The sequence below is a fragment of the Vanessa tameamea genome, chromosome 10 (assembly GCF_037043105.1).
Source record: "Vanessa tameamea isolate UH-Manoa-2023 chromosome 10, ilVanTame1 primary haplotype, whole genome shotgun sequence".
In the NCBI taxonomy this organism is placed as follows: domain Eukaryota; kingdom Metazoa; phylum Arthropoda; class Insecta; order Lepidoptera; family Nymphalidae; genus Vanessa; species Vanessa tameamea.
This window is the reverse complement of record NC_087318.1, coordinates 11391349-11414617: the sequence shown is the minus strand read 5'-3', so window position 1 is coordinate 11414617 and position 23269 is coordinate 11391349. Positions and strand designations below refer to the sequence as shown.

The 23269-nt window shown below is 32.0% G+C and overlaps 1 protein-coding gene across 1 annotated transcript in view; it reads left to right on the top strand.

Annotated features, from left to right (window-relative positions):
• LOC113404059 (ATP-binding cassette sub-family G member 4) overlaps positions 1-23269 on the top strand; it is a 44163-nt gene that overhangs the window by 9560 nt on the left and 11334 nt on the right. Inside the window, exons 2-3 of the mRNA XM_026644843.2 lie at positions 10993-11049; positions 19760-19935. Of these exons, the coding sequence (XP_026500628.1) occupies positions 11017-11049; positions 19760-19935 (209 nt within the window). The 5' untranslated portion in view covers positions 10993-11016. The remainder of the gene's footprint in view (positions 1-10992; positions 11050-19759; positions 19936-23269) is intronic.

The following is a 23269-nucleotide window of genomic DNA, read 5'->3' as shown; positions in this document are numbered from 1 at the left end:
TTCGACTACGTGACCTATATCTCAAAAACCAAATCAAGAATATTATACATGTCTTGTAACTATGCTTGCTTTAAGCAGTTATAATACCAAAGTTGCATCGTAATCAGATTAGTCGTTTAAATGAGGTGGTCTTATTTTTACTCTTATTTTTCTTACCTCTGAATAATAATATCTGTATAAGGTTTGTTTGTAGCTAAAATTGTTTGAATTTTAATTTAGTCATCCATGTTTATTCGATTGTAATTCGCTTCCGATAGAAGATCCGATTCCATTCAGAATAATCGTCTATTGTTATTATCGATTTGAAAATGTTACGTCGACTTTGACATAATACTGTTATTTATCTAACCCTTATGACCTTTGCGTTTCGCCGAGACAAGGTGGTGTCTAAAAAAGGTTACTAAAAGTAGTTATATATATATTTAATAGCTAACTAAGCTTAGTAACTTACTCATCGGTATGGTTGTTAGTTAATATTTCTTCATATATTTGGACTGGGATATTTTGGGTGAAGTTCGTAAGTTAATAATATATATAAAAAACATTACTGCAGCAGCTTTAAATCATTGAGTCCAGAAAAAGCCACAACAATACTGAGTACTGTTGTTTAGCGGTAGGATATCCGATCAGTGGGTGGTACCTATCCAGACATACCGTTAGGCTGTATTAATCTAATATTAATAACTTTACTGCGTTGCAACTAAATTATGACAAAAAAATGCGTTTCTTTGAGTGTGACAAACTTGAAATAAATAAACAATGTCTATTTAAAATGAAACGTGATAAAGATAACTTAGCGTGTGATACCGTTATTGTCCGAGGTTATCTTTCAAAGGCTCGACATTGTTCCTTGGCTTAATGTCGTCAGCATCCTTGTTGCTTCACAATACACGACTTTGTGTTTTATCGTTGAACTCGAATGTGTAACTATTTCATGTTTCTTGTCAGCTTTGTTCTTAAGAAGTTTTACCTTATACATGTTATAGCTTCAGTTGGTAAAAAGAGATCTTATGTTGATGTTTATTTAGTGAAGTCGTGGCTTTAATGGATTTGAGTGTGTAAGATATGTTACGATCGGTTTCAATGTATATAAAAATATCCAAGCAAACTTATTTGATTTTTTACGCGTTACTGTTATGTGTAGTTTCTATTATATATATACGAGTACTCGTATATAATAGTTATGAAAAAGATATGGTTTTAGACAATGTACGTGTGTGAGTTTGTGTGACTATATTTCCTTTCGTCGTGTATTTTCTTCTATTAATATGCGCTAAATTGAATGAATACAAAAAACGTTGCTTGATCGAAATTTAAATAGTCCAACTGTTTCTAAATTTGAATATTTCAACGACTTTCGAACTATTCAAAACATTGTCATCGATATACCTGTATCAGCGAAGAACTTTTCCGAATTTTTCAAACGAATTAATCTTTTCATAAATCCAATGGATCTTAACAGACATTAAACATCACTATAGACCTTTCGAGTAAAACATGCCTAAGAAGATAAATTATTTTATTGGTATCTTATTTCGATAACTCTGTAAATACTGCGCGTCGGTATTATCTTTACATGACAACGTTATCAAAAATCACATTACATTAAACTGTTATCGTGTAATTGCTACCTTACTATTGAATGATTGTACTTAAGGTCTTAGATAACGTTATCAATTGAAACAGTAACTGTTTGATTAAACTCGTTTGTCTTGCTGGACAATTTTCACTCGAATCTAATAATAAACACGTTATCCTGTCTATAAATTCTGAGATTCTCATCTCAATATGTACTAATATTATAAAGAGATGATTGTTTTATTCGTCTGTCTGTTTGTTCAATTTTTACGCCTTCACTATATCAAATACGATATAAATCTACTTAACCCGATGTCTATATTTTCTGAGAGTTTCATCTGAATATTCTATACTAATATTATGAAGAGGTAAAATTTATTTGTTGATATATAAGGGATAAGTTGCGAAAATAAGATTCAATTCTAAAAAAAAATCTTGTTAAGTTGTTTGGTCGTAAAGGAGTAACAGGCAGAGTTACTTTCGAATTTAAGCTTTGGAGCATAATCCACCACGCTGCTCCAATGCACCTGCATTGGTGGAATACACATGTGGCAGGATTTCGTTGAAATTATACACAGGCAGGTTTCCTCACGATGTTTTCCTTCACCGTCGAGCACGAGATGAATTACAAACACAAATTAAGCACATGAAAATTCAGTGGTTCCTGCCTGGGTTTGAACCCGAAATCATCGGTTAAGATGCACGCGTTCTAACCACTGGACCATTTTGGCTCGGAATATTATTATAGATTAAATGAAAAACATCATGAAATAAATTGACAACCTTTGTGAATAATTAAATGACAAGTTTTTTTTTTTTAATAAAACCGTACATAAAAGAAAAAGACAGTCATGTAGAGAAAGAGAAGAAAAGTTCACCTGGAGACAATTAACGCTTTCTCCTTACGTGACGACTTCTGTCAGTACACTATTGCAAGCCGCATAAAAGGACTTCGTCGCAAGAAACACAATGACCTCGAATAGATGGGACGCGATCAAACGAATTACATTGTGATATCGTGTTACCGACTCTACATTAAAATCATCTTCCTGGTGTTTAATGGCAATGATACACACCAATACAGTCTGTCGAAGGTTACGTAGCATTGAGTCAATGACTTTGTGGTCAGTGATTGTGTTTGTTTATTTTTAAGTCAAGTACGTCGTGGATAGCAACATGGTATGGATCAAAAGTGACCACTAAGAAACGATTTTTTTCTAAATGCATGTACATATATATACCCAACTAACATTTTTTTCAATTTCTGTCTGTCTGTCTGTCTGTTTGTTTTTTCCGGCAAATTTCTAGAACGGCTGGACCGATTTTGATGGGATTTTCATTGGCAGAAAGCTGATGAAATTAGGAGTAACTTAGGTTACAACAATAACTTTTTTTGTAAAAAATTCAAACGCATAGTCGCGGGCATTGCTAGTGAGAAATATTATTAAACAGGGTAAAAAATATACTATAGAAGAAGTAAGTCGTTTCTTAAGTTAGAAACATGTAAATCGGTGTTGAGTCATGATAGTAAGCGGCCACAGCCCATAGACATTGAAATATTAAACATTCCTTTATCAACCAATGCGCCACCAACCTTGGAAGCTAAGATGTTTTGTGCCTTGTGCCTGTAGTTATACTGGATCATTCACCCTTTAAACCGGGATAAAACAATACTTATACAATATTGATGTTCCGGGATTGAATTTTTTACTTCCGAGGTTTGCAGAAATTCATTCTAAGCGCTATATTATATATAAAGCTATAATTATATGTAATCAATCTACCACTATTTATTTACATAACAATTATTAACATTAAGTCCTTAAATATATACAAATATGAATTTAAAATAGTTACTGTATAAATCTTGACCGCGTTGAATGGTGGCAAGAATGTTCGCTACGAGTATAATCGTAATGTAAATTTTATCGAATAAATCCAGTAAAGAACTCAAATTAATCGCTAAGACTTGGTCATGGCATAACATTGCAAAGGCTTCGATTTTGAAAAAATATTCCTAATTTAAATAGATATTTATTTGAATATAGTGATTTTTTTTTTATTAAATAATCAATGGAGCTCATATCAGTTTCAGTCGAATTTATTTTTATTTCTAATAGAAAAAATTGTTCTATTTCTCAAAGAAATAGGTTTCTTTAATTCAAACTACATTTTTATAACAACACAAAGAGAACTCAAGCAAAGGCTTTAGTTTTAATAACAGTGGAATGACTTTCGAATCGGAATTCTCAGTACGTGTTTTGTATCGTATTGATCCAAGTTTTTACAAAACAATACAACATTGTCGACTTTATTTCAAGTTACATAGAGTCTACGTAAGGATTACTTTCCAGCAAACTCCGACCTAGCGCAACGTCAGGTCGGAGTTTATTATGTAAACTGAAAATGAATATTTTGTTTGTTTTATGTTATTAACATACTGGTTTTTGAAATATATCTTTCTATCTATTGGGTGAAAAATATATTAAAAAATATATAAAAGATCTTGGTATATGCACGTATTCCACTATCCTAGTAGGCTCCGCCAAACGGAAATAGGAAAGCCCACTGGCAAACACGGGACCAAGCATTACGACATTGAATTTCAATGTTATTTATTTTGTGTTTATAATTATATTAATTCATCTCGTACTCGACGGTGAAGGAAAACATTTTGGGGAAATCAGTATGTGTCTAATTTCTATAAAATTCTAGCACATATGCTTTCCACCTACGCGCATTAGAGCACCATGGTGAAATTAGCTTCAAAATCTTCTAAAAAGCAGAGGACTTAACCCAGCAGAGAGATATTTAAATGCTGTTACTTTAACTAGTTTAAACGTCTATTTAAAGGCTGTTTACCACTTTACCTAGTTTAAACGTCTTGTGTATTGAACAGCAAGACAGTCTAAATAAAGAGACAAGAGATATGTATGTCATCAAGAAAATACTCCTTGAATTCTGTTCTGTTTCTGGGAAGATAACCTTTACATTTATATTCTTTCGACGAGACTAATTATTAAACAAAACTGTGTTATATAATGTTGTATAAGATTTTTAATTAATATAAGTCGGTAATAAAATTAATTTATCAGCGGTATTGTCGCATCGATATCACAAAGTTCATTCATTTTCATTCCAATGTCCATACGATGAGTAATTTCCCCAGACACTTGGAATTGTCTGTTCGAAACAACTGACTTTATAATGGAAAAAAAAATGTGGAATGTATAGAAGACGTCCATTGAAATTGTCAATATTATGTCAATTTATTTGAATTTTGATCATCATGTACTCTAGCTTAGTATCGTCTTCGTCGGCCAATATCCGCGACTAGCCTGTGAAAAAAATAAAGTATATTGATAAAAAATATTCAATCAAAATCAAAATATACTTTATTCAAGTAGTCTTTTGTAAGTACTTTTGAATCGTCGTTTAACAAACTATATTAAGTGAAGCTACCACCGGTTCGGAAAGCAGATTACCGAGAAGAATCGGCAAGAAACACTAGTTACTATATTTCAACATTTAAAAATACAAAGTCGTGTTAGTTAAATACAATTATATAATATTTATGTAATATACGCCTGGGAGTCAATCATTTTATTAGTCAACAAGGATAGCAGAGACAGGTTTCTAATTTGTTGTCTATCTTCCACTCACATCTTCTATTCATCACCATTAGAGAGAAATTACTCTACGAAGGCTATTCGTGTTTTCTGAAAAAAATTTAACAGAACCCGTATAACTTCTTAGTGACTCAATCTGGTTACAAAATAAGATCTCGGGAACGACTGCTTCAGAATTAAGTATAAACAAATATATTGAATATAGAAGCGTTATATCTTATTTGATCGTGAAAAGGGAAAAAAGCACATATGTTGTCACCTTGTTAATAGACAACATTAACATAATATCCTCTTTTGAGCACCGCGCACGCTCATTGGTCGAATCAAATAGCGCGCGCTTCCCGGTTATTATTACACACTTCCGTTCTTTTTCAAAAATAATCTCCCACAATCAGTAACAACTTTGTTACGCGTAAAAAATACCACCATTTCAGAAAAAAAATAAACTTCCGGAAAATGTAATACATTATCAAACCAAGACAAAGCGATATGCTGTTAGTATCATTATCGCCGGTTTAGCGTAAACAGCGGAAACCACGTCGTACTCGTATGTACGTAATTATGTATATTAAGAAACACGGAAAGATTCTATGTTCAATAGCTGTCAACTGTCACGTGACGTATGAAGTATAAAATTTTAAAATATTATCATTTGAGATTCCGGTTCATTTGGGATCGAGATATCCTTGACATCTTTAGGACGGGTAATCACTAATCACGTCTCAAAGTAGAGCTATGTCACATCACAGACGTTTTCTTCCCGACTTTAATCTTAGTATTTCAGGAGGAACGTGTCGAGAACTCGGATAAATATTTAAAATCAGTTCATTTGTTTTTATAAAAAAAATATAATAACTTTATTAAATATTTAATAAAAGTAGTGTCGATTCTATGTAGACTTTGTTTTTGTTTATTGCGTGAATGGATAATGTCGCATATAATATTTATTGGTCATATATTTTTTGACTGAATAAACGAGTAAAATCGAAGTCTTTAGTAACGATTACTATACTATATGATACATATTAAAATAAACTTACTAAATTATTACTTAAAAAAACATCACAAACAAAGGCAATATCGAACTGTTGCTGCGAGGTTTTCGTTGTTTTGTTAAACAATGTTTTTCCTCTCTCTGTCATGATTGAATTGAGATTAGAAAGAAGAAGACAGTATTATTTTAATGATACTCTCAAACAATATTTATAGCTAAAGCCAACGTAATCTTGTATTTAAGTGTCATTTTTACATAATAAATTGTATATTGGTAGAGGCAAACGAATTACGTGAACGTCGTATGCTACTCCCTCCTCGACGACCTCCGTAGTCGAGTAGTGTGTACACCGGTTTTTATGGGTACGCCACTCCGAGTCCTGGGTTCGATTCCCGGCCGAGTCGATGTAGAAAAAGTAATTAGTTTTCGATGTTCTCTTGGGTCTGGGTGTTTGTGGTACCGTCGTTACTTGTGATTTTCCATAACACAAGTGCTTTAGCTACTTACATTGTGATCAGAGTAATGTATGTGATGTTGTTCAATATTTATTTATTTATTTACTTTAGTATGTGTGATCAGATCAAAAGAGCATTTTATCCTGTGCGGTATTTGCTACTCACAGCCCGCATATACGGGTTGTTTATACTCAGAACACAAGCTTTGCTGTACCCTATTTGTTCGTTGAATATGTATACAAATCTCTAAAAACCCTTCTGAGAATAATGCAGAGTATCGCTGCGGAGAATTCGTTTATTTTTAATGAGTGAAGACTATTAATAAATCCGTTTGGACTTTGGACAAGGAGGTAACGTTTTTGATTGGGGAATATATTCTATATATAAAATTTTTCACATCTGTTTGTCAATCGAGTTTTTTTGGTTGTTATTTACTACGATTAGTATTACTAATAAGAACTAATTGTAAATTTAGTAGAAAACACATTTTTAAATCATGCAAATGAATATAAATATATTCCTTAAATTTTTAAAACTGGAAGTCGAATTTATACCAGTGAAAACACAAATCAGACTTTCTCTAGGAAATGCATCTCGTAATATAAAGCGTTAAAAATAATAACTGCGGTAATCATTAACGTATACAGCATTAAAATTGTAATTTATTGACTATTTGCTTGATAAAAAGAAATAAAAAATAATAGCTCATAAAATTTTATATAACTTTAACACACACACACACAACAGAATTTCATTATAAATTTCGTAGATTACCTGAAAAATCTGACTGACCTCGTGTTTCTATTTATGTACCTACGTATATACAAATATTTCAACATAGAGATTGATTGATCAGTATAGAAGCTGCTTTAGCGCCATTAAGTGGTGAGTCTCCATAATAAAAAATGTACCAACTTTTATTATGATCGGTTCATCTTAAACATATTGATACTAACATCACTTTATATATACAGCGGGTAGCCCTTCATCATTATGTATGTGACGATATCGTCAAGACTGATTTCGCCACCGCAGTCTCTCAAGGAGACGCAGGAGATGTTGCAAATACAGGTAAACTCTCGCACTAATAATCCGACTGAAAAGAGTTCAGACGCAGTATCAACGAACTTAACGTTCCATTAATGGTTCTCGTTCAAACGTGTACACGGGTACTCACTTCTAACTGCCAGACTTGTTGTTACTGAGAATCGATCCACTGGAAAACCCAATATGATACGTTCATACCACAATAATGGTACAAAATGGTATACTGGGCAGACTCCTTATACCAATATTATTATACGTATTAGGATACCTACGTTTTACGTGGTTTTATTCGACTCGGGTAAATATAGGATGATTAGCTATTAAATAATAATATAAATCCTTCGAATACGATAATACGGTGATTACTATCACTGGCACATACGACGGAGTAATTACTTTGATTACATCATTGTATCATTTTTATCAGTAAGAAATTGTAATTAAAGACATTGTGACGTAAAAATATAATCTTTATCATCATATCATCGATATCATATCATCATATCATCGATTGATTAAACTTGACATACGTTCGGAAATTTGAATGTTCTTAGATTAACGAGTGGTTGAAATTCGAAACTCAAGGTTAAAAGAATGGATACGAATTATTGAGGTATTAAATAAGCGGCAACAATTCCCGAAACTGATCGACTGAATACTATATCTTATTATTATTATAAATGCGAAAGTTTGAATAGAATGTCATTCAGCAGCAGCAGAAAAGATCTTGAATGAAATTTGGCACTGAGATCGGTAAAGTGGACTAACACTTTTCATCCCGGAAAAATCTACCTAACCTCTCCTCGCACTTGGAATAACCGCGAACAATATTATAAATTGATTTAACTTATTGCTAAGTTCCAACATTATAATCAACGATTGATATTTTTCAAAATCAAAGTGCATTTTTCTACCTTAGAGGTCCAGAAGGTTTAAAGGTAGATCTAGAACAGATTTTTCTTAAAAATTTAGCCTATGATGAAATAAACGTTGTTTAATCATCGCTCATGCGGTATTTGTAGTCGCTAACTCAGTATTTTCAATCGCTATTTATTTGCCTCGCTCCTCATTTGAATACGTAGTTTGGTTAATGTATTGTTTGTTACTTTTTGTTAACGTATATATCGATGTTTGGATAAATATACTCAAAAATAAAAGGAATCGGCAATGTGTATTTTATTTATGAATTTCTGTAGTTATGACATTTTGTAAATGCATCAAGCGAGATTACTGTATGAATATTTTTGAGAGAGTCATTATGTAATTATAATAAATTAATTTTAGCATATACGAACTCAATTTATTATCATTGTGAGCTGAAACTAAACGTAGATTACTAGCAGACGTTGCTGTCCGCTGTTCATATTATATATATTTTTAACGTATTTCAGAACACTTAACCACTAATCATGAGTTTAATTCATAGCTTAGTATTGTATTAGCATTGGAAGTAATAAAGGTAAACATATTTTACGGGGGTTTAACACCGACCTAACCTAGTTCGAGCGGTATAGATTAGGTGGTTAAACGAATCTAGGACGAAATACATCCAGATTTAGCGCACATTATGAGTCTAATTCTCTTTGAATTTTATTGTTCGAAAAATTAATTCGTCCTCATTTATTAAGGTCATTTCCGTTAAAAATATTAATGACCGTGCAAGGGCCAAGGATGTATGGAAAGACGATCGATCTATGAACATGAGAGAGGCCAAGAAAATGACTGAAAATGGAAAGATGACATGTGTCAGGAAAGAGTGACTGAGAACATGTCTAGAGAAAGAGATGTAGGAAAGAGAAAAATATTTAGTCTGATTTCGAACAGAAATAAATCAAGCGTCGTGGGAAGTTAACGACGATGATGATCGCTAGGTAAATAAATAAAGTAATAATACCGGTCCCAAAGACAAGATAAAATATGGTCATAATATATAAAAAAAAGATTGAAAGGAAATTTTGGTAAACTGTATAGTCAACATTGTTTTAATATTTAAATTTGAACCTCTGTTTTCGTTTTTAGACTCCGTTAATATTTAGCTGACCGTATTAATTCCACAGTGAATTGCTGTGATTATGTCTCGATAACGCCAAAGGTAAAAGGTTTTCTTTGGTTTGCGTGATTATAACGAAGTAACATAAAACCTCGAAATAAACTTATAATATCAAAGGAATCAAATTGCCTTGATGAGATTATCGACAAAACTATTTCAATTAATAGTTTTCTATGGAAACTAATAATTCATGTAAGTTCGATTTTAAAACTTGCACATTTCATGATTATTAAAATTCGTATTATCACAAATGCTCTGATAATTGAAATGAAATTCTATAAGAGAACGAGATTTCTTTATTAGATATTTTTCTGAGTGAGCCAGTTTAATTCCAGTTACAAGATACATCTTATTTCTCAAGGTTGGTACCGCATTGGTGATGTGAGGGTTGGTCTGTGAGCAACAGTACCCATTTACAATCGAGTAGCATTTAGTTAACCTAACTTTTCAAAACTAACAATAAAAATATATTGTTAGATAACTTTCAATTAAAGCCTTACGATTTTTTTATCGGTATATTAAATATATTAATCGTAATTTTAATTTCCATACTAGCAACGTTATCTTTATGAGAATTTAATATAATAATAATTATATTAATAGGTAGGTAAAACATAATCAGCCTGTAAATTTCCCACTGCTGGGCTAAGGCCTCCTCTCCCGTTGAGGAGAAGGTATGGAGCATATTCCACCACGCTGCTCCAATGCGGGTTGGTGGAATACACATGTGGCAGAATTTCGTTGAAATTAGACACATGCAGGTTTCCTCACGATGTTTTCCTTCACCGCCGAGCACGAGATGAATTATAAACAAATTAAGCACATGTAAATTTAGTGGTGCCTGCCTGGGTTTGAACCCGAAATCATCGTTTAAGATGCACGCGTTCTAACCACTGGGCCATCTCGGCTCCTATAGATAGGTATTACTGTATATTATTTTTGATGTTCTGAATGTTGAGGTCTTTTTATGGGATAATAACTCATAATCATTCGTCGCTTTTTCTATCCATTTCATCGTAAACGTGCTAAATATAATCAAACGCTTTTTTTGCCATAAATATAAGTATCGTTAGGAGTGACCCGGACGCAATAAGTCTATTCAAATCAATGCGTAACTTATCATTTATTTTTTCATTGATTTGTTGCTAGCTCGCATCGTAAGTAGGCACTGATAATTACAAAATCGACGTCATGATTTGTCGTTAAATTATTGTGTTAATCAGTATCAGTATTATACAGGCTATCGCTGGTCGCCTCGCCGTGATGTTGGCGAACTTGAGCGGAACTTTGGTCCAGGTATGGAAACATTGTTTTAATTGCACGATTACAAAAATATTATTTAAAGTTAGTTGATCAATTTTGATCATTAGTGAAAATAGTGCGTGATAAGATTTTTAGTAATAGGTTTATGTAATAGTATCAAATTAAACGTTTCAATATTAGTTTGGTTAGCACGTGTGTCGAATCGCTCGTTTGCTCGTTTTATATATGTATATTTTTTTTTATTTATTTATTTATTGGAAAAGTTACACCATTAACGTATCACTAAGCACTTAAAATTAATATCTGACTTGGGTAACATACAAAGTGATACGTCTTTAAAGGTGTAAACAACATTGATTATTGATATTATTGATGATATTAGTTTGGTAACGTCAAACGTTTTATATATTGCGAATTAATTGATTAAAATATCGTCGAATTGAGATTATATCTTATTCTTTCGATAAATAAATAAGCATATTTAATGATTTTATTTTAGTGCGAGTACTTTGAACTTCACATGGCACCAGATAATAATGTGGATATTTTCAATATTTTACTGTAGACATTGAAAAATATTCTATAGTATGTATGTAGAGAAGAAATGTTTAAATCGTATTATGGATAGTAACAAATACAAGACTAGTTTTTGTTGTTTAGTCTACTTAACGTTATTATGGTAATGAAAAATGTCGTATTGATACGTGACATTTAAATAAAAGTATTGTTGTGACTGTGTGCATGCTCTTTCGTAAATTATCGGATTGCTAATTTTGTAACAAATAGCAAATTCTATTACGTTGTCAAATTTAGATGGTATTTAAAAGGGTTTAAATATCAGACACATAGATGACCGTTTTATTTTAAGCTGGTCGACTGGTCGTGCTTTTTTAATGTTAAGTTTGGATGATATTAGAATTAATTTATATTAGGTCGCTACTGTTGAATACTATTATTGATAACCTTATCGGTGGCGTGTTTCTTCCGCTAATTTAATTCATAGTGTTCTAAAACTATTATCTATTGGCTAATATGTACAAACTACTGAACTTCTTGTCGGTTGTTCTCGGTAGAATCTATACCTGATTAATTCTTGAAAATTAATTTATTCAAAAATATATTTTGATTTTGATTATAATGAATATTTTCTTGATATTCATAATCGTTAACATTTCATACGATTATCATATATACAATCATTTTCATGCAACGTTAAAGTTCTTTGACCTATGATACGATATTTACAGTTTGTTCTCTGGTTTACGAAATAAGACCGGTTTTTGAAAGATTTTCTTTCCGTATTCATTTCTCTTTGTTGTTCAAGATCTTGTCCTCATTCTTTGTTATCTTTTTAATAAGGTTTTATTATTAGAGAGATAACAAGCAAAACAAAGTAAAAGCGTATGGCGACATAAAAAATAAAGTATAATATAAATACAAAATTAACGCTGGTGTTATTATTTTTTTTTACTTCTAATAATTATAATTACATATATTTTTTAAATAATTTATTTACAAAAAAATAACAGCAGTATCGTCACAATTTAAATTTAAATATGTTCTAAGTAAAGTTACATAACGAATGTCGGTAAATTTAGCATTTCCGTGTACCGGCCAATGACACGAACGGTAAATACTTGATGCCGATTCATGAAGTAATACAGAATTTTACGGTCTCAGAACAAATATTTCGTTGGAAGTGCGGTGTATAATTATTATGCTCGTGATATGGGGCCTCCTCTCCCTTCTCATTCCCCGAGTAGATTCAAGTTTTTCATAACATGCTGTTCCAATGCGATTTGTTAAATACACATGTGACTGAATGTCACCTGACACATGAATGTTTTCATACAATATTTTGTACGTACCCAGATTTGTTTTCGTAAACTTCCGTTAAGATTCACGTGTTCTAACTCTTTGACGATCTCGCTTAAATGGAACAGTTTGGTTTAAACATGTAAATTTGACTGAATACACACTTAAGAAAAAATACGGAATCGGAACAATTGACTGACCACGAAAAATTACTCTTTAGTAATAGTAGTTTCATTTATCTCCAATATGGAGTTAATAAATACTTTTGAAACAGTCAAGGCTAAATCTGGTACGATTTAAATGAAAAGCAGTAAAAAGTCCGTATTTGGCAGGGCGATAAGTATATAAAATAAAACTACCCAAATATTTTTACAGTTTCCAATTTAAATATATTCAAGACCCAGTACAAGAACATATGTAATAGAAAAAAACTATATTGTAGTACTATTTAAACATTTTTTTATAATTCAGATGAAAATTAGGTTTCAGTACTATTATTGTGCAAATATGTATGGTATAGTAACAGCCTGTTAATGTTCTACTGGGCAACGGCCTTCTCTTGTTTTCGAGGAGAAAGCTAAGAGCAAATCCGGGTTATTGGCTACACATTTGTCAAACTTACATTGAAATAAGACACATGCTGATATCCTCACTATGTCGACCTCCACTTCAGCACGAGATGAATTATGAACACGAATTAATCATAAATTCAGTTGTGCTCGAGTTAATATTCACTGGGTCATCACGGTATTTTTTTAGCTTTTGTTATAATATCTTAAATATTCTGTGCATCTTTTCCAATGTTTTGACGTACGTATCGTTGGTTTATCTTGTTTCTTTAACGAGACAGCATCATAATTTAAATATTAAAAATACTGTTGACTATAAAAATTTTAATTAAACTCTCTTAATATTTGTTGGCTGCAGGCCCATGTATTCTGGTGTTGTTTTCTATATTTACGACGTCCTTGACCCAGAAAGTTAGTTGCCAATTCTCTTCCTTGAAAGGTTGTTATTGATCTTTGTTTCGATTCTTAAACGTTCATTTGTTACTTAATATTATTTACTAAATAAAGCTGATATTATTATTACGAATAGCTATTTCATTCATTTTATGTTACTTTGTGTTATAACAAAATCTAAATATTCTTTATACGAGTACACTCACATAAGCACTTTTGAATCTTCATGTTACACGGTTGAATTAAATGTACTTTTACCACCGATTCGGAAAGTAGATTCTACCGAGAAGAACCGGAAAGAAATGCAGCAGTTAATTTTGTCAGTAAAGTACAATTTAATTTATACATATCCTGTCTAGAAATCCACCAATATTTTATCATTATTATAATCTTGTATTGAATAATATCAATCAATATCAATGTCTTTGTGACATTGATAAATAAGCTTTAAATTTTTAAAAGGTCAATTTAAAAATAGCCGTGTAATCTCTAGTTCGTTTTACGTCATTGCACTCTAAGACATGAATATTATGACCAGTAAATCTCTCTCCAAATCATTAAACCGATATATAATAAAGCATTGCTTGGCGATTCAATAATAGTTGGGTAGGTGGTATTACCAGTAGGAAATAATGAAAATCAACAGCGAAGGAAGGTAATATGAGAAAGTATTAACGCCCTAAAAGGAAGTACTGGTAAGTGACGTAGGTGTGCTGGCTGTTTTAATAAATTCATTTAATAATGAAAAATTTGAATGCGTTCTTTTATTTTATTTTTTAATTTATCTTCTTGGATTATTTCGTTTATATATTTTTTGAGATTTTAGAGATTTTAGATATCGAATTCGAATCTAATAAAACAGATATCTATGTACAGTTAAAATAAAACCTTTTCGGTGTTCAAGGAGAACTATTGCTTCGTGTAATTGAAAATCATTGGTTACTCGTTTCTGTCAATATTATTTCTATAAAATCTTGGATACGACTAAATCACGTAAGTCGCATTAAAACCTGTTTTCGAAAAAAATAAAAAAAAATTACTTTATCGTATTGCCTCCTCGATTAATTTTTTTAAATGGAAAAAATAATACAACGATCTTTTTCGTAATTAGGTATTTTGTACCTTTTAGCACCTTAGCTATCAATTACAATATTATTTTTTTGCCGCCGTATGTTAACAGTCTGGATTAGGCTGTATTACACTTGCGTGATTCAGTAAATACGTAAAGCCATCGATCCTACGCGTGTACTGTTTCCGTTCGTGTCAGATTGCCGTTCTGTCGGATTATGACTGCGGTAAGAACCTGCACCTGTGCACACAACTTGTGCAGTACATCTCTCGCCATCTATAAATAATATATTATATAATTGCGAATGAAATGTTTCACTAATCGAATTGTTTTTTAAAGTAAATTTAAATACTTATCATTAATATCAACGATTGCGACAATTAATCTTATCGTTAAATTATGGAATTCGTGTTCTATTGCTACGTCATAGTAATTAATTTGCTCAACTGTAAACCCAAGAGAGGTATCACCATTTGAAATGATAACCCTCGAACGATTGTTCTAGATTGAATAGGTTGTTATACTTGTTGTGTGGGCGCACGATATCTCCAAAATTAAATGGCGTTTTGAAAATGCTTGTTGTATGTCCGTTTGTGTAAAAAAAAAAAAATTTGTAACAATTTTAACGTTTTTATTTTGTGTTTTTGGCTATGTTCGTGCGTTCCTAGACACAGAAGTGTACTCGTAACTACAAAAAACTTCCTAATGCCAGCTTACTACTGAGAATTCGTTGTCTAAATATTAGATAATCTCTCGCGCAGATGTTGCAGATTCTTACGCTAGCCAATCTAGTAATCTTGAAGATTTATAGAAAAAATCAACATCTAGATTAAATTAACTTTATAAGGAAATGGTCTAGTCTTTAGGTCAACGGAGTACGTTGATCTGAAGAACAGACCAAGAAATAATAGTTTAATGCTGCTAAGACCGATACGATATTTAAGCCTTACAAAGTCAAACGAAGACTAAATGCAACTTTCAATAAGAAGGTCATCGACCTGGTTTACGAAATATTGCTTTGTTATAAAATAAACGGTTATATATAATGATAAATCGCAACAAAAGAGAACGTAACAATGACTCAACGCTCGATAATTTCACACGATCTTAAAAATAAATACACAGGACTGTGTAGTATACCTATGTAAAAAACTTTAATTAGGTATATAATTCAAAATATAAATTGATATTATTAATTTTTTAATTAAGAAATGAATATAATTTACGTCAGTGAAATATGAATTATCGTCCAAGTATGTCCCACTGCTGGGCTAAAATCCCCTCTCCCTTTGAAGAGAAGGTTTTGGATCTTTTTTCAACACGCTGCTCCAATGCTGGTTGGTTACTCATATGGCAGAATTTCGTTTAAATTATATACATACAGGTTTCCTCGCAATGTTTTCTTTCACCGCCGAGCACGAGAATTATAAACACAAATTGAAAATTCGGTTGTGCTTGCCTGGGTCGAACCTGCAACATCGGTTAAGCTGCGCGCATTCTAACCAGAGGGCCCCCTCGGTTGGAAAAAAATTAAAAATTGAACCAACTTCAAGAATGAGCAATGCACTAAAAAATACAATTGTAATTTTATATTGACCTCAGACAAATCGGGATATCCTCCATAAATAAACATGGAGGATACCGTATTTACTGAAAAAAACTAATATATGTCAAATACACAAGGGCTAAGTTAAAGTAAACAGGAATTACCTTAATATTGCAAATTGCTATCATAACTGTTGTCATTTAGTTTATAGAACAATGAACACTGTTTTTATTAATATTTACTTTATTCAAATGGTAATATAATCTATTCGTGTTGGTCCTTACAAAGTAAATTTAAATTTACTAACGGTTACTAATATTATAAGATTTGACAGGTCTGTTTGTTTGAGCACAATAATCTTAATTACAATAATCGATTATTAAAGACTTGAAAAAAAAAAAAATTTAGTCCATTATTGAGAAAAATTGTTAAATATGATATTCTACCGCCAAATAACAGTACACTGTATTGTTGTGTTCCGGCTAGAAGGGTGAGTGAGCCAGTGTAATCACAGGCACAAGGGACATAACATCTTAATTCCCACGGTTTGTGGCGCATAGGTGATGTAAGGAATGGTTAATATTTCTTACAGCGCCTTTGCCTATGGGCGGTGGTGACCACTTACCATCAGGTGGCCCATATGCTCGTCCGCCAACCAATGCCATAAAAAAAAAATAATAAAAAAAATATTCAGTATATATTACGACCCATGAGAAAGAGGCAGTAACGGTGCATGCGGGTAAAACTGCGCGGAGCAGCTAGTATATATAATAAAAAAATATTTCTAAACTGGGTTCGACAGTTTTACTGGCAATTTAAACTTTAAAAACGTTCCGTTCCTTTCAAACGTAAGCCGGTGAAGAGGAAACCGACGCGAATAATCTTGCATTGGTTAGGTATGTATTAAACTTTTTTGCGAGACATTCAAAGAGCGAATTTAAGTTTTGTTCGAATACAAATTTCTGCCAGCGTCTTTTGTGGTCATTTTATTTCGGTTGTTTTGAAATAAGATACTAGTTGTTATACATTTTTGGAGAGCTGATAAAACGGTTATGCTTTTAAAATAATCTGCAGGACAAGTTTCATAACGATTGTTTTTGTTTTTAAGGCATTTTTGTGGAAAAAATTTTTTTTTTTTTTAAATAATATCTTTTTCCATCTCGCATTTTTAAGACAATGTTTTCCTTTATTGAAGACATCATTGATTTTTTTTTTTTTTTTCATGACTTTGGTTGGCCACCTGATGGTAAGTGGTCACTACCGCCCATAGACAAAGGCGTTGTAAGAAATATTAACCATTCCTTACATCACCTATGCGCCACCAACCTAAGATGTTATGTCCCTTGTGCCTGTGATTACACTGGCTCACTCACCCTTCTAACCGGAACACAACAATACAGTGTACTGTTATTTGGCGGTAGAATATCTGATGAGTGGGTGGTACCTACCCAGACGGGCTTGCACAAAGCCCTACCACCAAGTAAATTTATTATTGAGGAAGACATACATTTATCATAAAATAAATAATTAAACATTTAAAAGATACGAAAAAAACTATCAAGTGTCTATTATAAAATGACTATTATGTACAAATATTAAATATGAATGAAAATGATGCTAAATATTTAGTTAAATACTAGCCCAACCCGCGACATCGCTCGCGAAGAATTCACAATTGGTGCTAAAAATCCACCAAGAAATTGTATCCTTAATCTACAACTTTACTCCCTCGAAGGGTAAGAAAAGTAACTTAAGTAGTACTGAAAATGTAATAGACAGACAGACTTTTCGTATTTATAATATTAGTATGTAAATGTCACAGGATTTTTATTTCTTAATATGTATACGCCTTGTGATATATACTGCGGTTGTTTCAGGCTCTGCTTTGTTTGTCATACCGTCAGTAGGTCAGTGAGAATTTTAATAAGCTTTTAACACATGCGAGATATGAAATGATTCATCTCGGCTAATATGTACGCAACATGAAACGAAATAAATTAAACGATATTAAAATTATAATTGGATAGCTGGAGTTAATGATTCCAGTTTTAATTAGGTTAATAGACATTGGTTCTCTTTTAAAATTATATTCGGTCTATATCACAATAAACTGCCATTGATATAATATTTCGTTTTGACTTCATTTGTTTGAATTATATATATTATTAACATTTTGTGTTTGAGTATATAAGTCGAGATGGCCCAGTGGTTAGAACGCGTGCATCTTAACCGATGATTTCGGGTTCAAACCCAGGCAGGCACCACTGAATTCATGTGCTTAATTTATGTTTATAATTCTTCTCGTGCTTGGCGGTGAAGGAAAACATAGCGAGGAAACCTGCATGTGTCTAATTTCAACGAAATTCTGCTATATGTGTGTTCCATCAAGCCGCATTGGAGCAGCGTGGTGGAATATGCTCCAAAACCTTCTCCTCAAAGGGAGAGGAGGCTTTAGGCCAACAGTAGGAAATTGACAGGCTGCTAATGTAAATATAACACAATTGGAAAATCTCACATATATGAGTGAACTAGTGTAAAAGATATAGCCTAGGTAGGTGGACAGGTAAATTATCCACCTGATGGCGAGTAGTCACCATGCCCATACACATAAACACTCTAAGAAATCATAAACGAATGACGGTTGTCGTCGTTATTGTCTGATTGTTTCCACATATTGTTTTATGAACTGACACACCTCTATGACTATGAATTCTGCGTATTTTTATAATTCTCATTATTCACAACACTATGTGATCGAATTTTAAGATAACAGTTTAAAAGATTTGTATATCTCATAAATAAAACGTTTGCTGTGAGTATGACGTAAGGAAGTAACAAAAAATGATACAGTTAAAAACGGTTTCAGTTTCGTAGACTGTAATATGTAGGGATGACACTCTCTGACGTGAGCCTCCCACGCCCGCAGCAAACACCTACATATTCCCAAGGTCAAATATGCTTAGTATACAGCTTAAAAACGGCAGCAAAACTAAGGGTTATTTTTTTATTAGGTTTAGGAATTTCAAAACAGATTCAAACTGAAATCGTTAGTTCATTGTATTTAACAATCACTTTTACGTATCAAGGAGCAGTTATTGCGCAACTTGACAGTATAAACTAAGTAACCCAATTAATGTTTCCTATATATATTGATATAAAATAAATGACCCGAATCGCAATTAATGTTGCCATAAATTTTAAATAACAAATAAACCAGGGTTTCGTACCGAACATTAATAAGTTGTTTCGGAATTCGGATCAAACTATTTTGAAAAAAAAAACTTAATCGCGTCTTCTATTATTTGATATCTAAACAATATCCTTTATTAATTTAAACATTATCGTTTCCAGGGTTTTCATCAGGATGGTCACGCAGCGATGACGTCCGGTAAGAATATGGAGTCGAAGAGCACACAAATTCATCTCCCGCTAATGGGACGCGGCAGCCGCGGGGAGCTGAACGACAAGGTCATGTTCTCACAGGTGAAGTCACCTCCAGAACAGCTCAATAATGGACAGTTGTTAGGGTAAGTTATTGATTTTTATAAAATAAGTACTAAACAAGCAGCCCCGTTTTAAGCACCACAAACGCCCGGGTGCAAGCAGTGCTCTGGCAATCTCCCTTCCCACCGATTTTTTTTTATAAGAAACCATAGACCAGGCACCAGGCCTGACAGATGGTCTCAGAATTGACCATTGTCGGCAAGGCGCCCCCTCTAAAGCGCGGAGCCCAAGTTTTTGCACCCACTCATCCTGCGTAACGAGGTAATAATGAGCCTGTAAAGAAGGATGAAAGCAATGAACTTTGGTCGGTTGCTATAACGTATGTAATGGAATAGCTTTATAATCTAAGAACTCGATTATTTTAAATAACCGTTTCACCCGCAATTCACTCCTGCTCCGCTCACATGAGTCATAGATTTTCAATGTAACGATCCTCTTAAATTCATCCACCAAATGCATAATTTATTTTCAAATCCGACTGTTACTTCCAAAGATTACCGCGTTCAAACAAATAGAACAATTTCCTTAGTTTTTCTATACTATACGTGTGTTGTGTTCCCTTAATAATAATTTGAGTACATACGTAACTTTATTTCATCTCAAGGTTTGTTTATACACGAAAGTAATCGAATGTCATACCAAATTAGGCAAATTGTGCAATTAGGGATTTAAGTTAATGTTTTAGAGTACCTATATGGATGATCTATTAACATTTTGAGTAACAACATACGACTAACCGTGTCAGAGGTCTCTTAAAAATTTGAAATGTATTTGTTTTTGTTTCAAAGATAGCAACTCTCCATTATAAGGAATTACTAATATTAGTATTTACCCCTCCGTTTGAGGTTTGTGTTAGGAGAGGGGACGACAATCAAGGAGTTGAAACGCTATAGTTGCTGTTAGGCCGTTCCCGTTCTAAAACACAGTGATTTCGTTTTCATCGAAGTTTGATCGGAATAGTATTTGAAGTATCGTAATCATTATAAATACGTTAAATGAGTTACCATGTTATTAATCTTTGCCCTCTATTTTATATTATAATTGCAAAAATACTTTTAAATATTTATATTTATATCGTATAAAAGGCGGACTAAATAATAAAAACATATTCACCGTCCAAATACTTACATCTACGTAAAAAAATGATATCCATCATTCTGTTTCAGTTGATGATTGATCAAATTAAATTAACATATTTTATGTTACCGTTACAAAACGGTATTTTATTTCAAATGCGTCATGCGAGCCATTGTCATTCATATTGTCCGTTTGTAAATGGATTACACTTTGATTATACGCGATGGTGACGTAAGTAGACATTGATCTTGAATCAAATAGTTAGTACTAGTATTATTTAGCTTGGAATTTTTTCTAATAGATAAATTTGATGTTCGATTAATTTTCAAAAGTTCGTTTGCACGTGAACTTGAATCGTATTTTTGGTTCCGAAGAAGTAATAAAATATCTTACATACGGTCAGCAAAGTATCGATCGATTTTGATGACGTCATTGACCTAATTTTATTTTACTTTTTTTTTTTTATAATAAATATATACTTTTTTTTGTAATAAATATCATTCTTTAAATAATAAGACCTTAAAAATAATAGTTTATTTAATGAAATACTTTTTTTTCAATTATAATAATAAAAAAATTCTAAACAATTGTCATCATCATCACGACAAAAATATATTGTTTCTTTAAATACATTTTATATTTAGGTATAGATGTAGTCTGAGATAATATTTCTAGACAGGTTTCCTTCCGTATAATTAAAAGATCTAAACAAAACTATTTCGTTATAGTAAAAACTATGTCTCTGTAACAATTAACGTCAGAAGTTAAACTATAAATAGTAAAACAAAAACACAACTTAATTTGAATTAATTCAACTGGTCTCTTATATATTATCTATTTACATATGCTTATGTGCAAGCTTGTCTGGGTAGGTTCCACTCTCTCATCAGATACTCTACCGCCAAACAGCAATACTTATAGAATTATTGTATTCCGGTTACAAGGGTGACTGAATTAATGTTACTACAGGCACAAGAAACATAACACCTTCGCTCCCAAGGTTGCTGGCGCATAGCCTATATATGTATATATAACTAAGGCGTTAGTGTACATAATTGATATATTAATTTAAACCTTACTCGGTGACGCACTGCTAAAATAAGCGACGCCCTTGAATCAATTTATCAAAGGGCCTTTAGTATAGTTGTGTTCACGCAATAATAGTCTTTATACTCCTGTGCTAAGGAGCATTATTATATGCAAATGAATTCCCACCATTAGCTCTCGTGTATGAAATAACAAAACATCAACCGGGGAAAGTAATTGGGTTAATATATATGTACATATATGAATTATATAATTCATTATCCCTATTCATTATAAGTTACACTTTTCGTCTTGGCTATTCCTTCTAAAAGTGATTAAATTTCTTTCCTCATTCCAATCCAATCTCTTGTTGTTTCTTGAGTATATTGCTTTCTTAACATTTATCTTTATGTTATTTTTCCTTCATGGTCTTATATTTCCTACTTAAAATCTTCGCTGGTTGTAAAGAATTCTTTTAATAACATTGCACCGTCCCATTAAATTAGAAAAGAAAATACAATAGATGCGATGCAAATCAAAGCAAGGCAAATCTACTTAGATATTAACACCGACTTCAAAAATAACTGATTATTTTTAAACAAATATTTAAATACTATTTTGAGTTTTTTCTAGTGTATAAGAAGGAAAATGTTTGGTAGCGGTTTTTATATTTATTATTTAAAAAAACCGCTTTAATTAACTCAAATATACTTTTAATTATTTATTTATATTTTCTTGACCGAATTAATATATAAGCGATAAAACATTAAAACAGCTTTATATAATTTATAACGGAAAATAACAATCTTCTCTTAAGATATTTTTAAAAGATAAGTATTTGCTATTTGACTATTAAACCACGTTTTTTTGGTAAATTCAACATAATTATTTCCAGAATTTTAATTTAGATGAGCAATTATGAAATATAAATAAAAACTAAGCATATAGCGTTACATATTAATCGAATTTTTGATGCAATAGTCGATAGATGAAAACTGCTACTATACTTAGATATTTTTTTTTAATAAATTTTTGAAGTTGCATTTTTGACTTATTTTGAAAAAATCTAAAAAACGCGATAACTCAAAAATTGTTCACTTTTGCATAATGCATATGGGTTAGTTATATGAATTACCAATAACCCTGTATGTGTATATAATATATATAATAAAATAAATTAAATTGAAAAAGCAAATAGATAAAAACAATAAAGTTTTCAAAAACAAACAATTGATTAAAAGAGCAAAAAACACG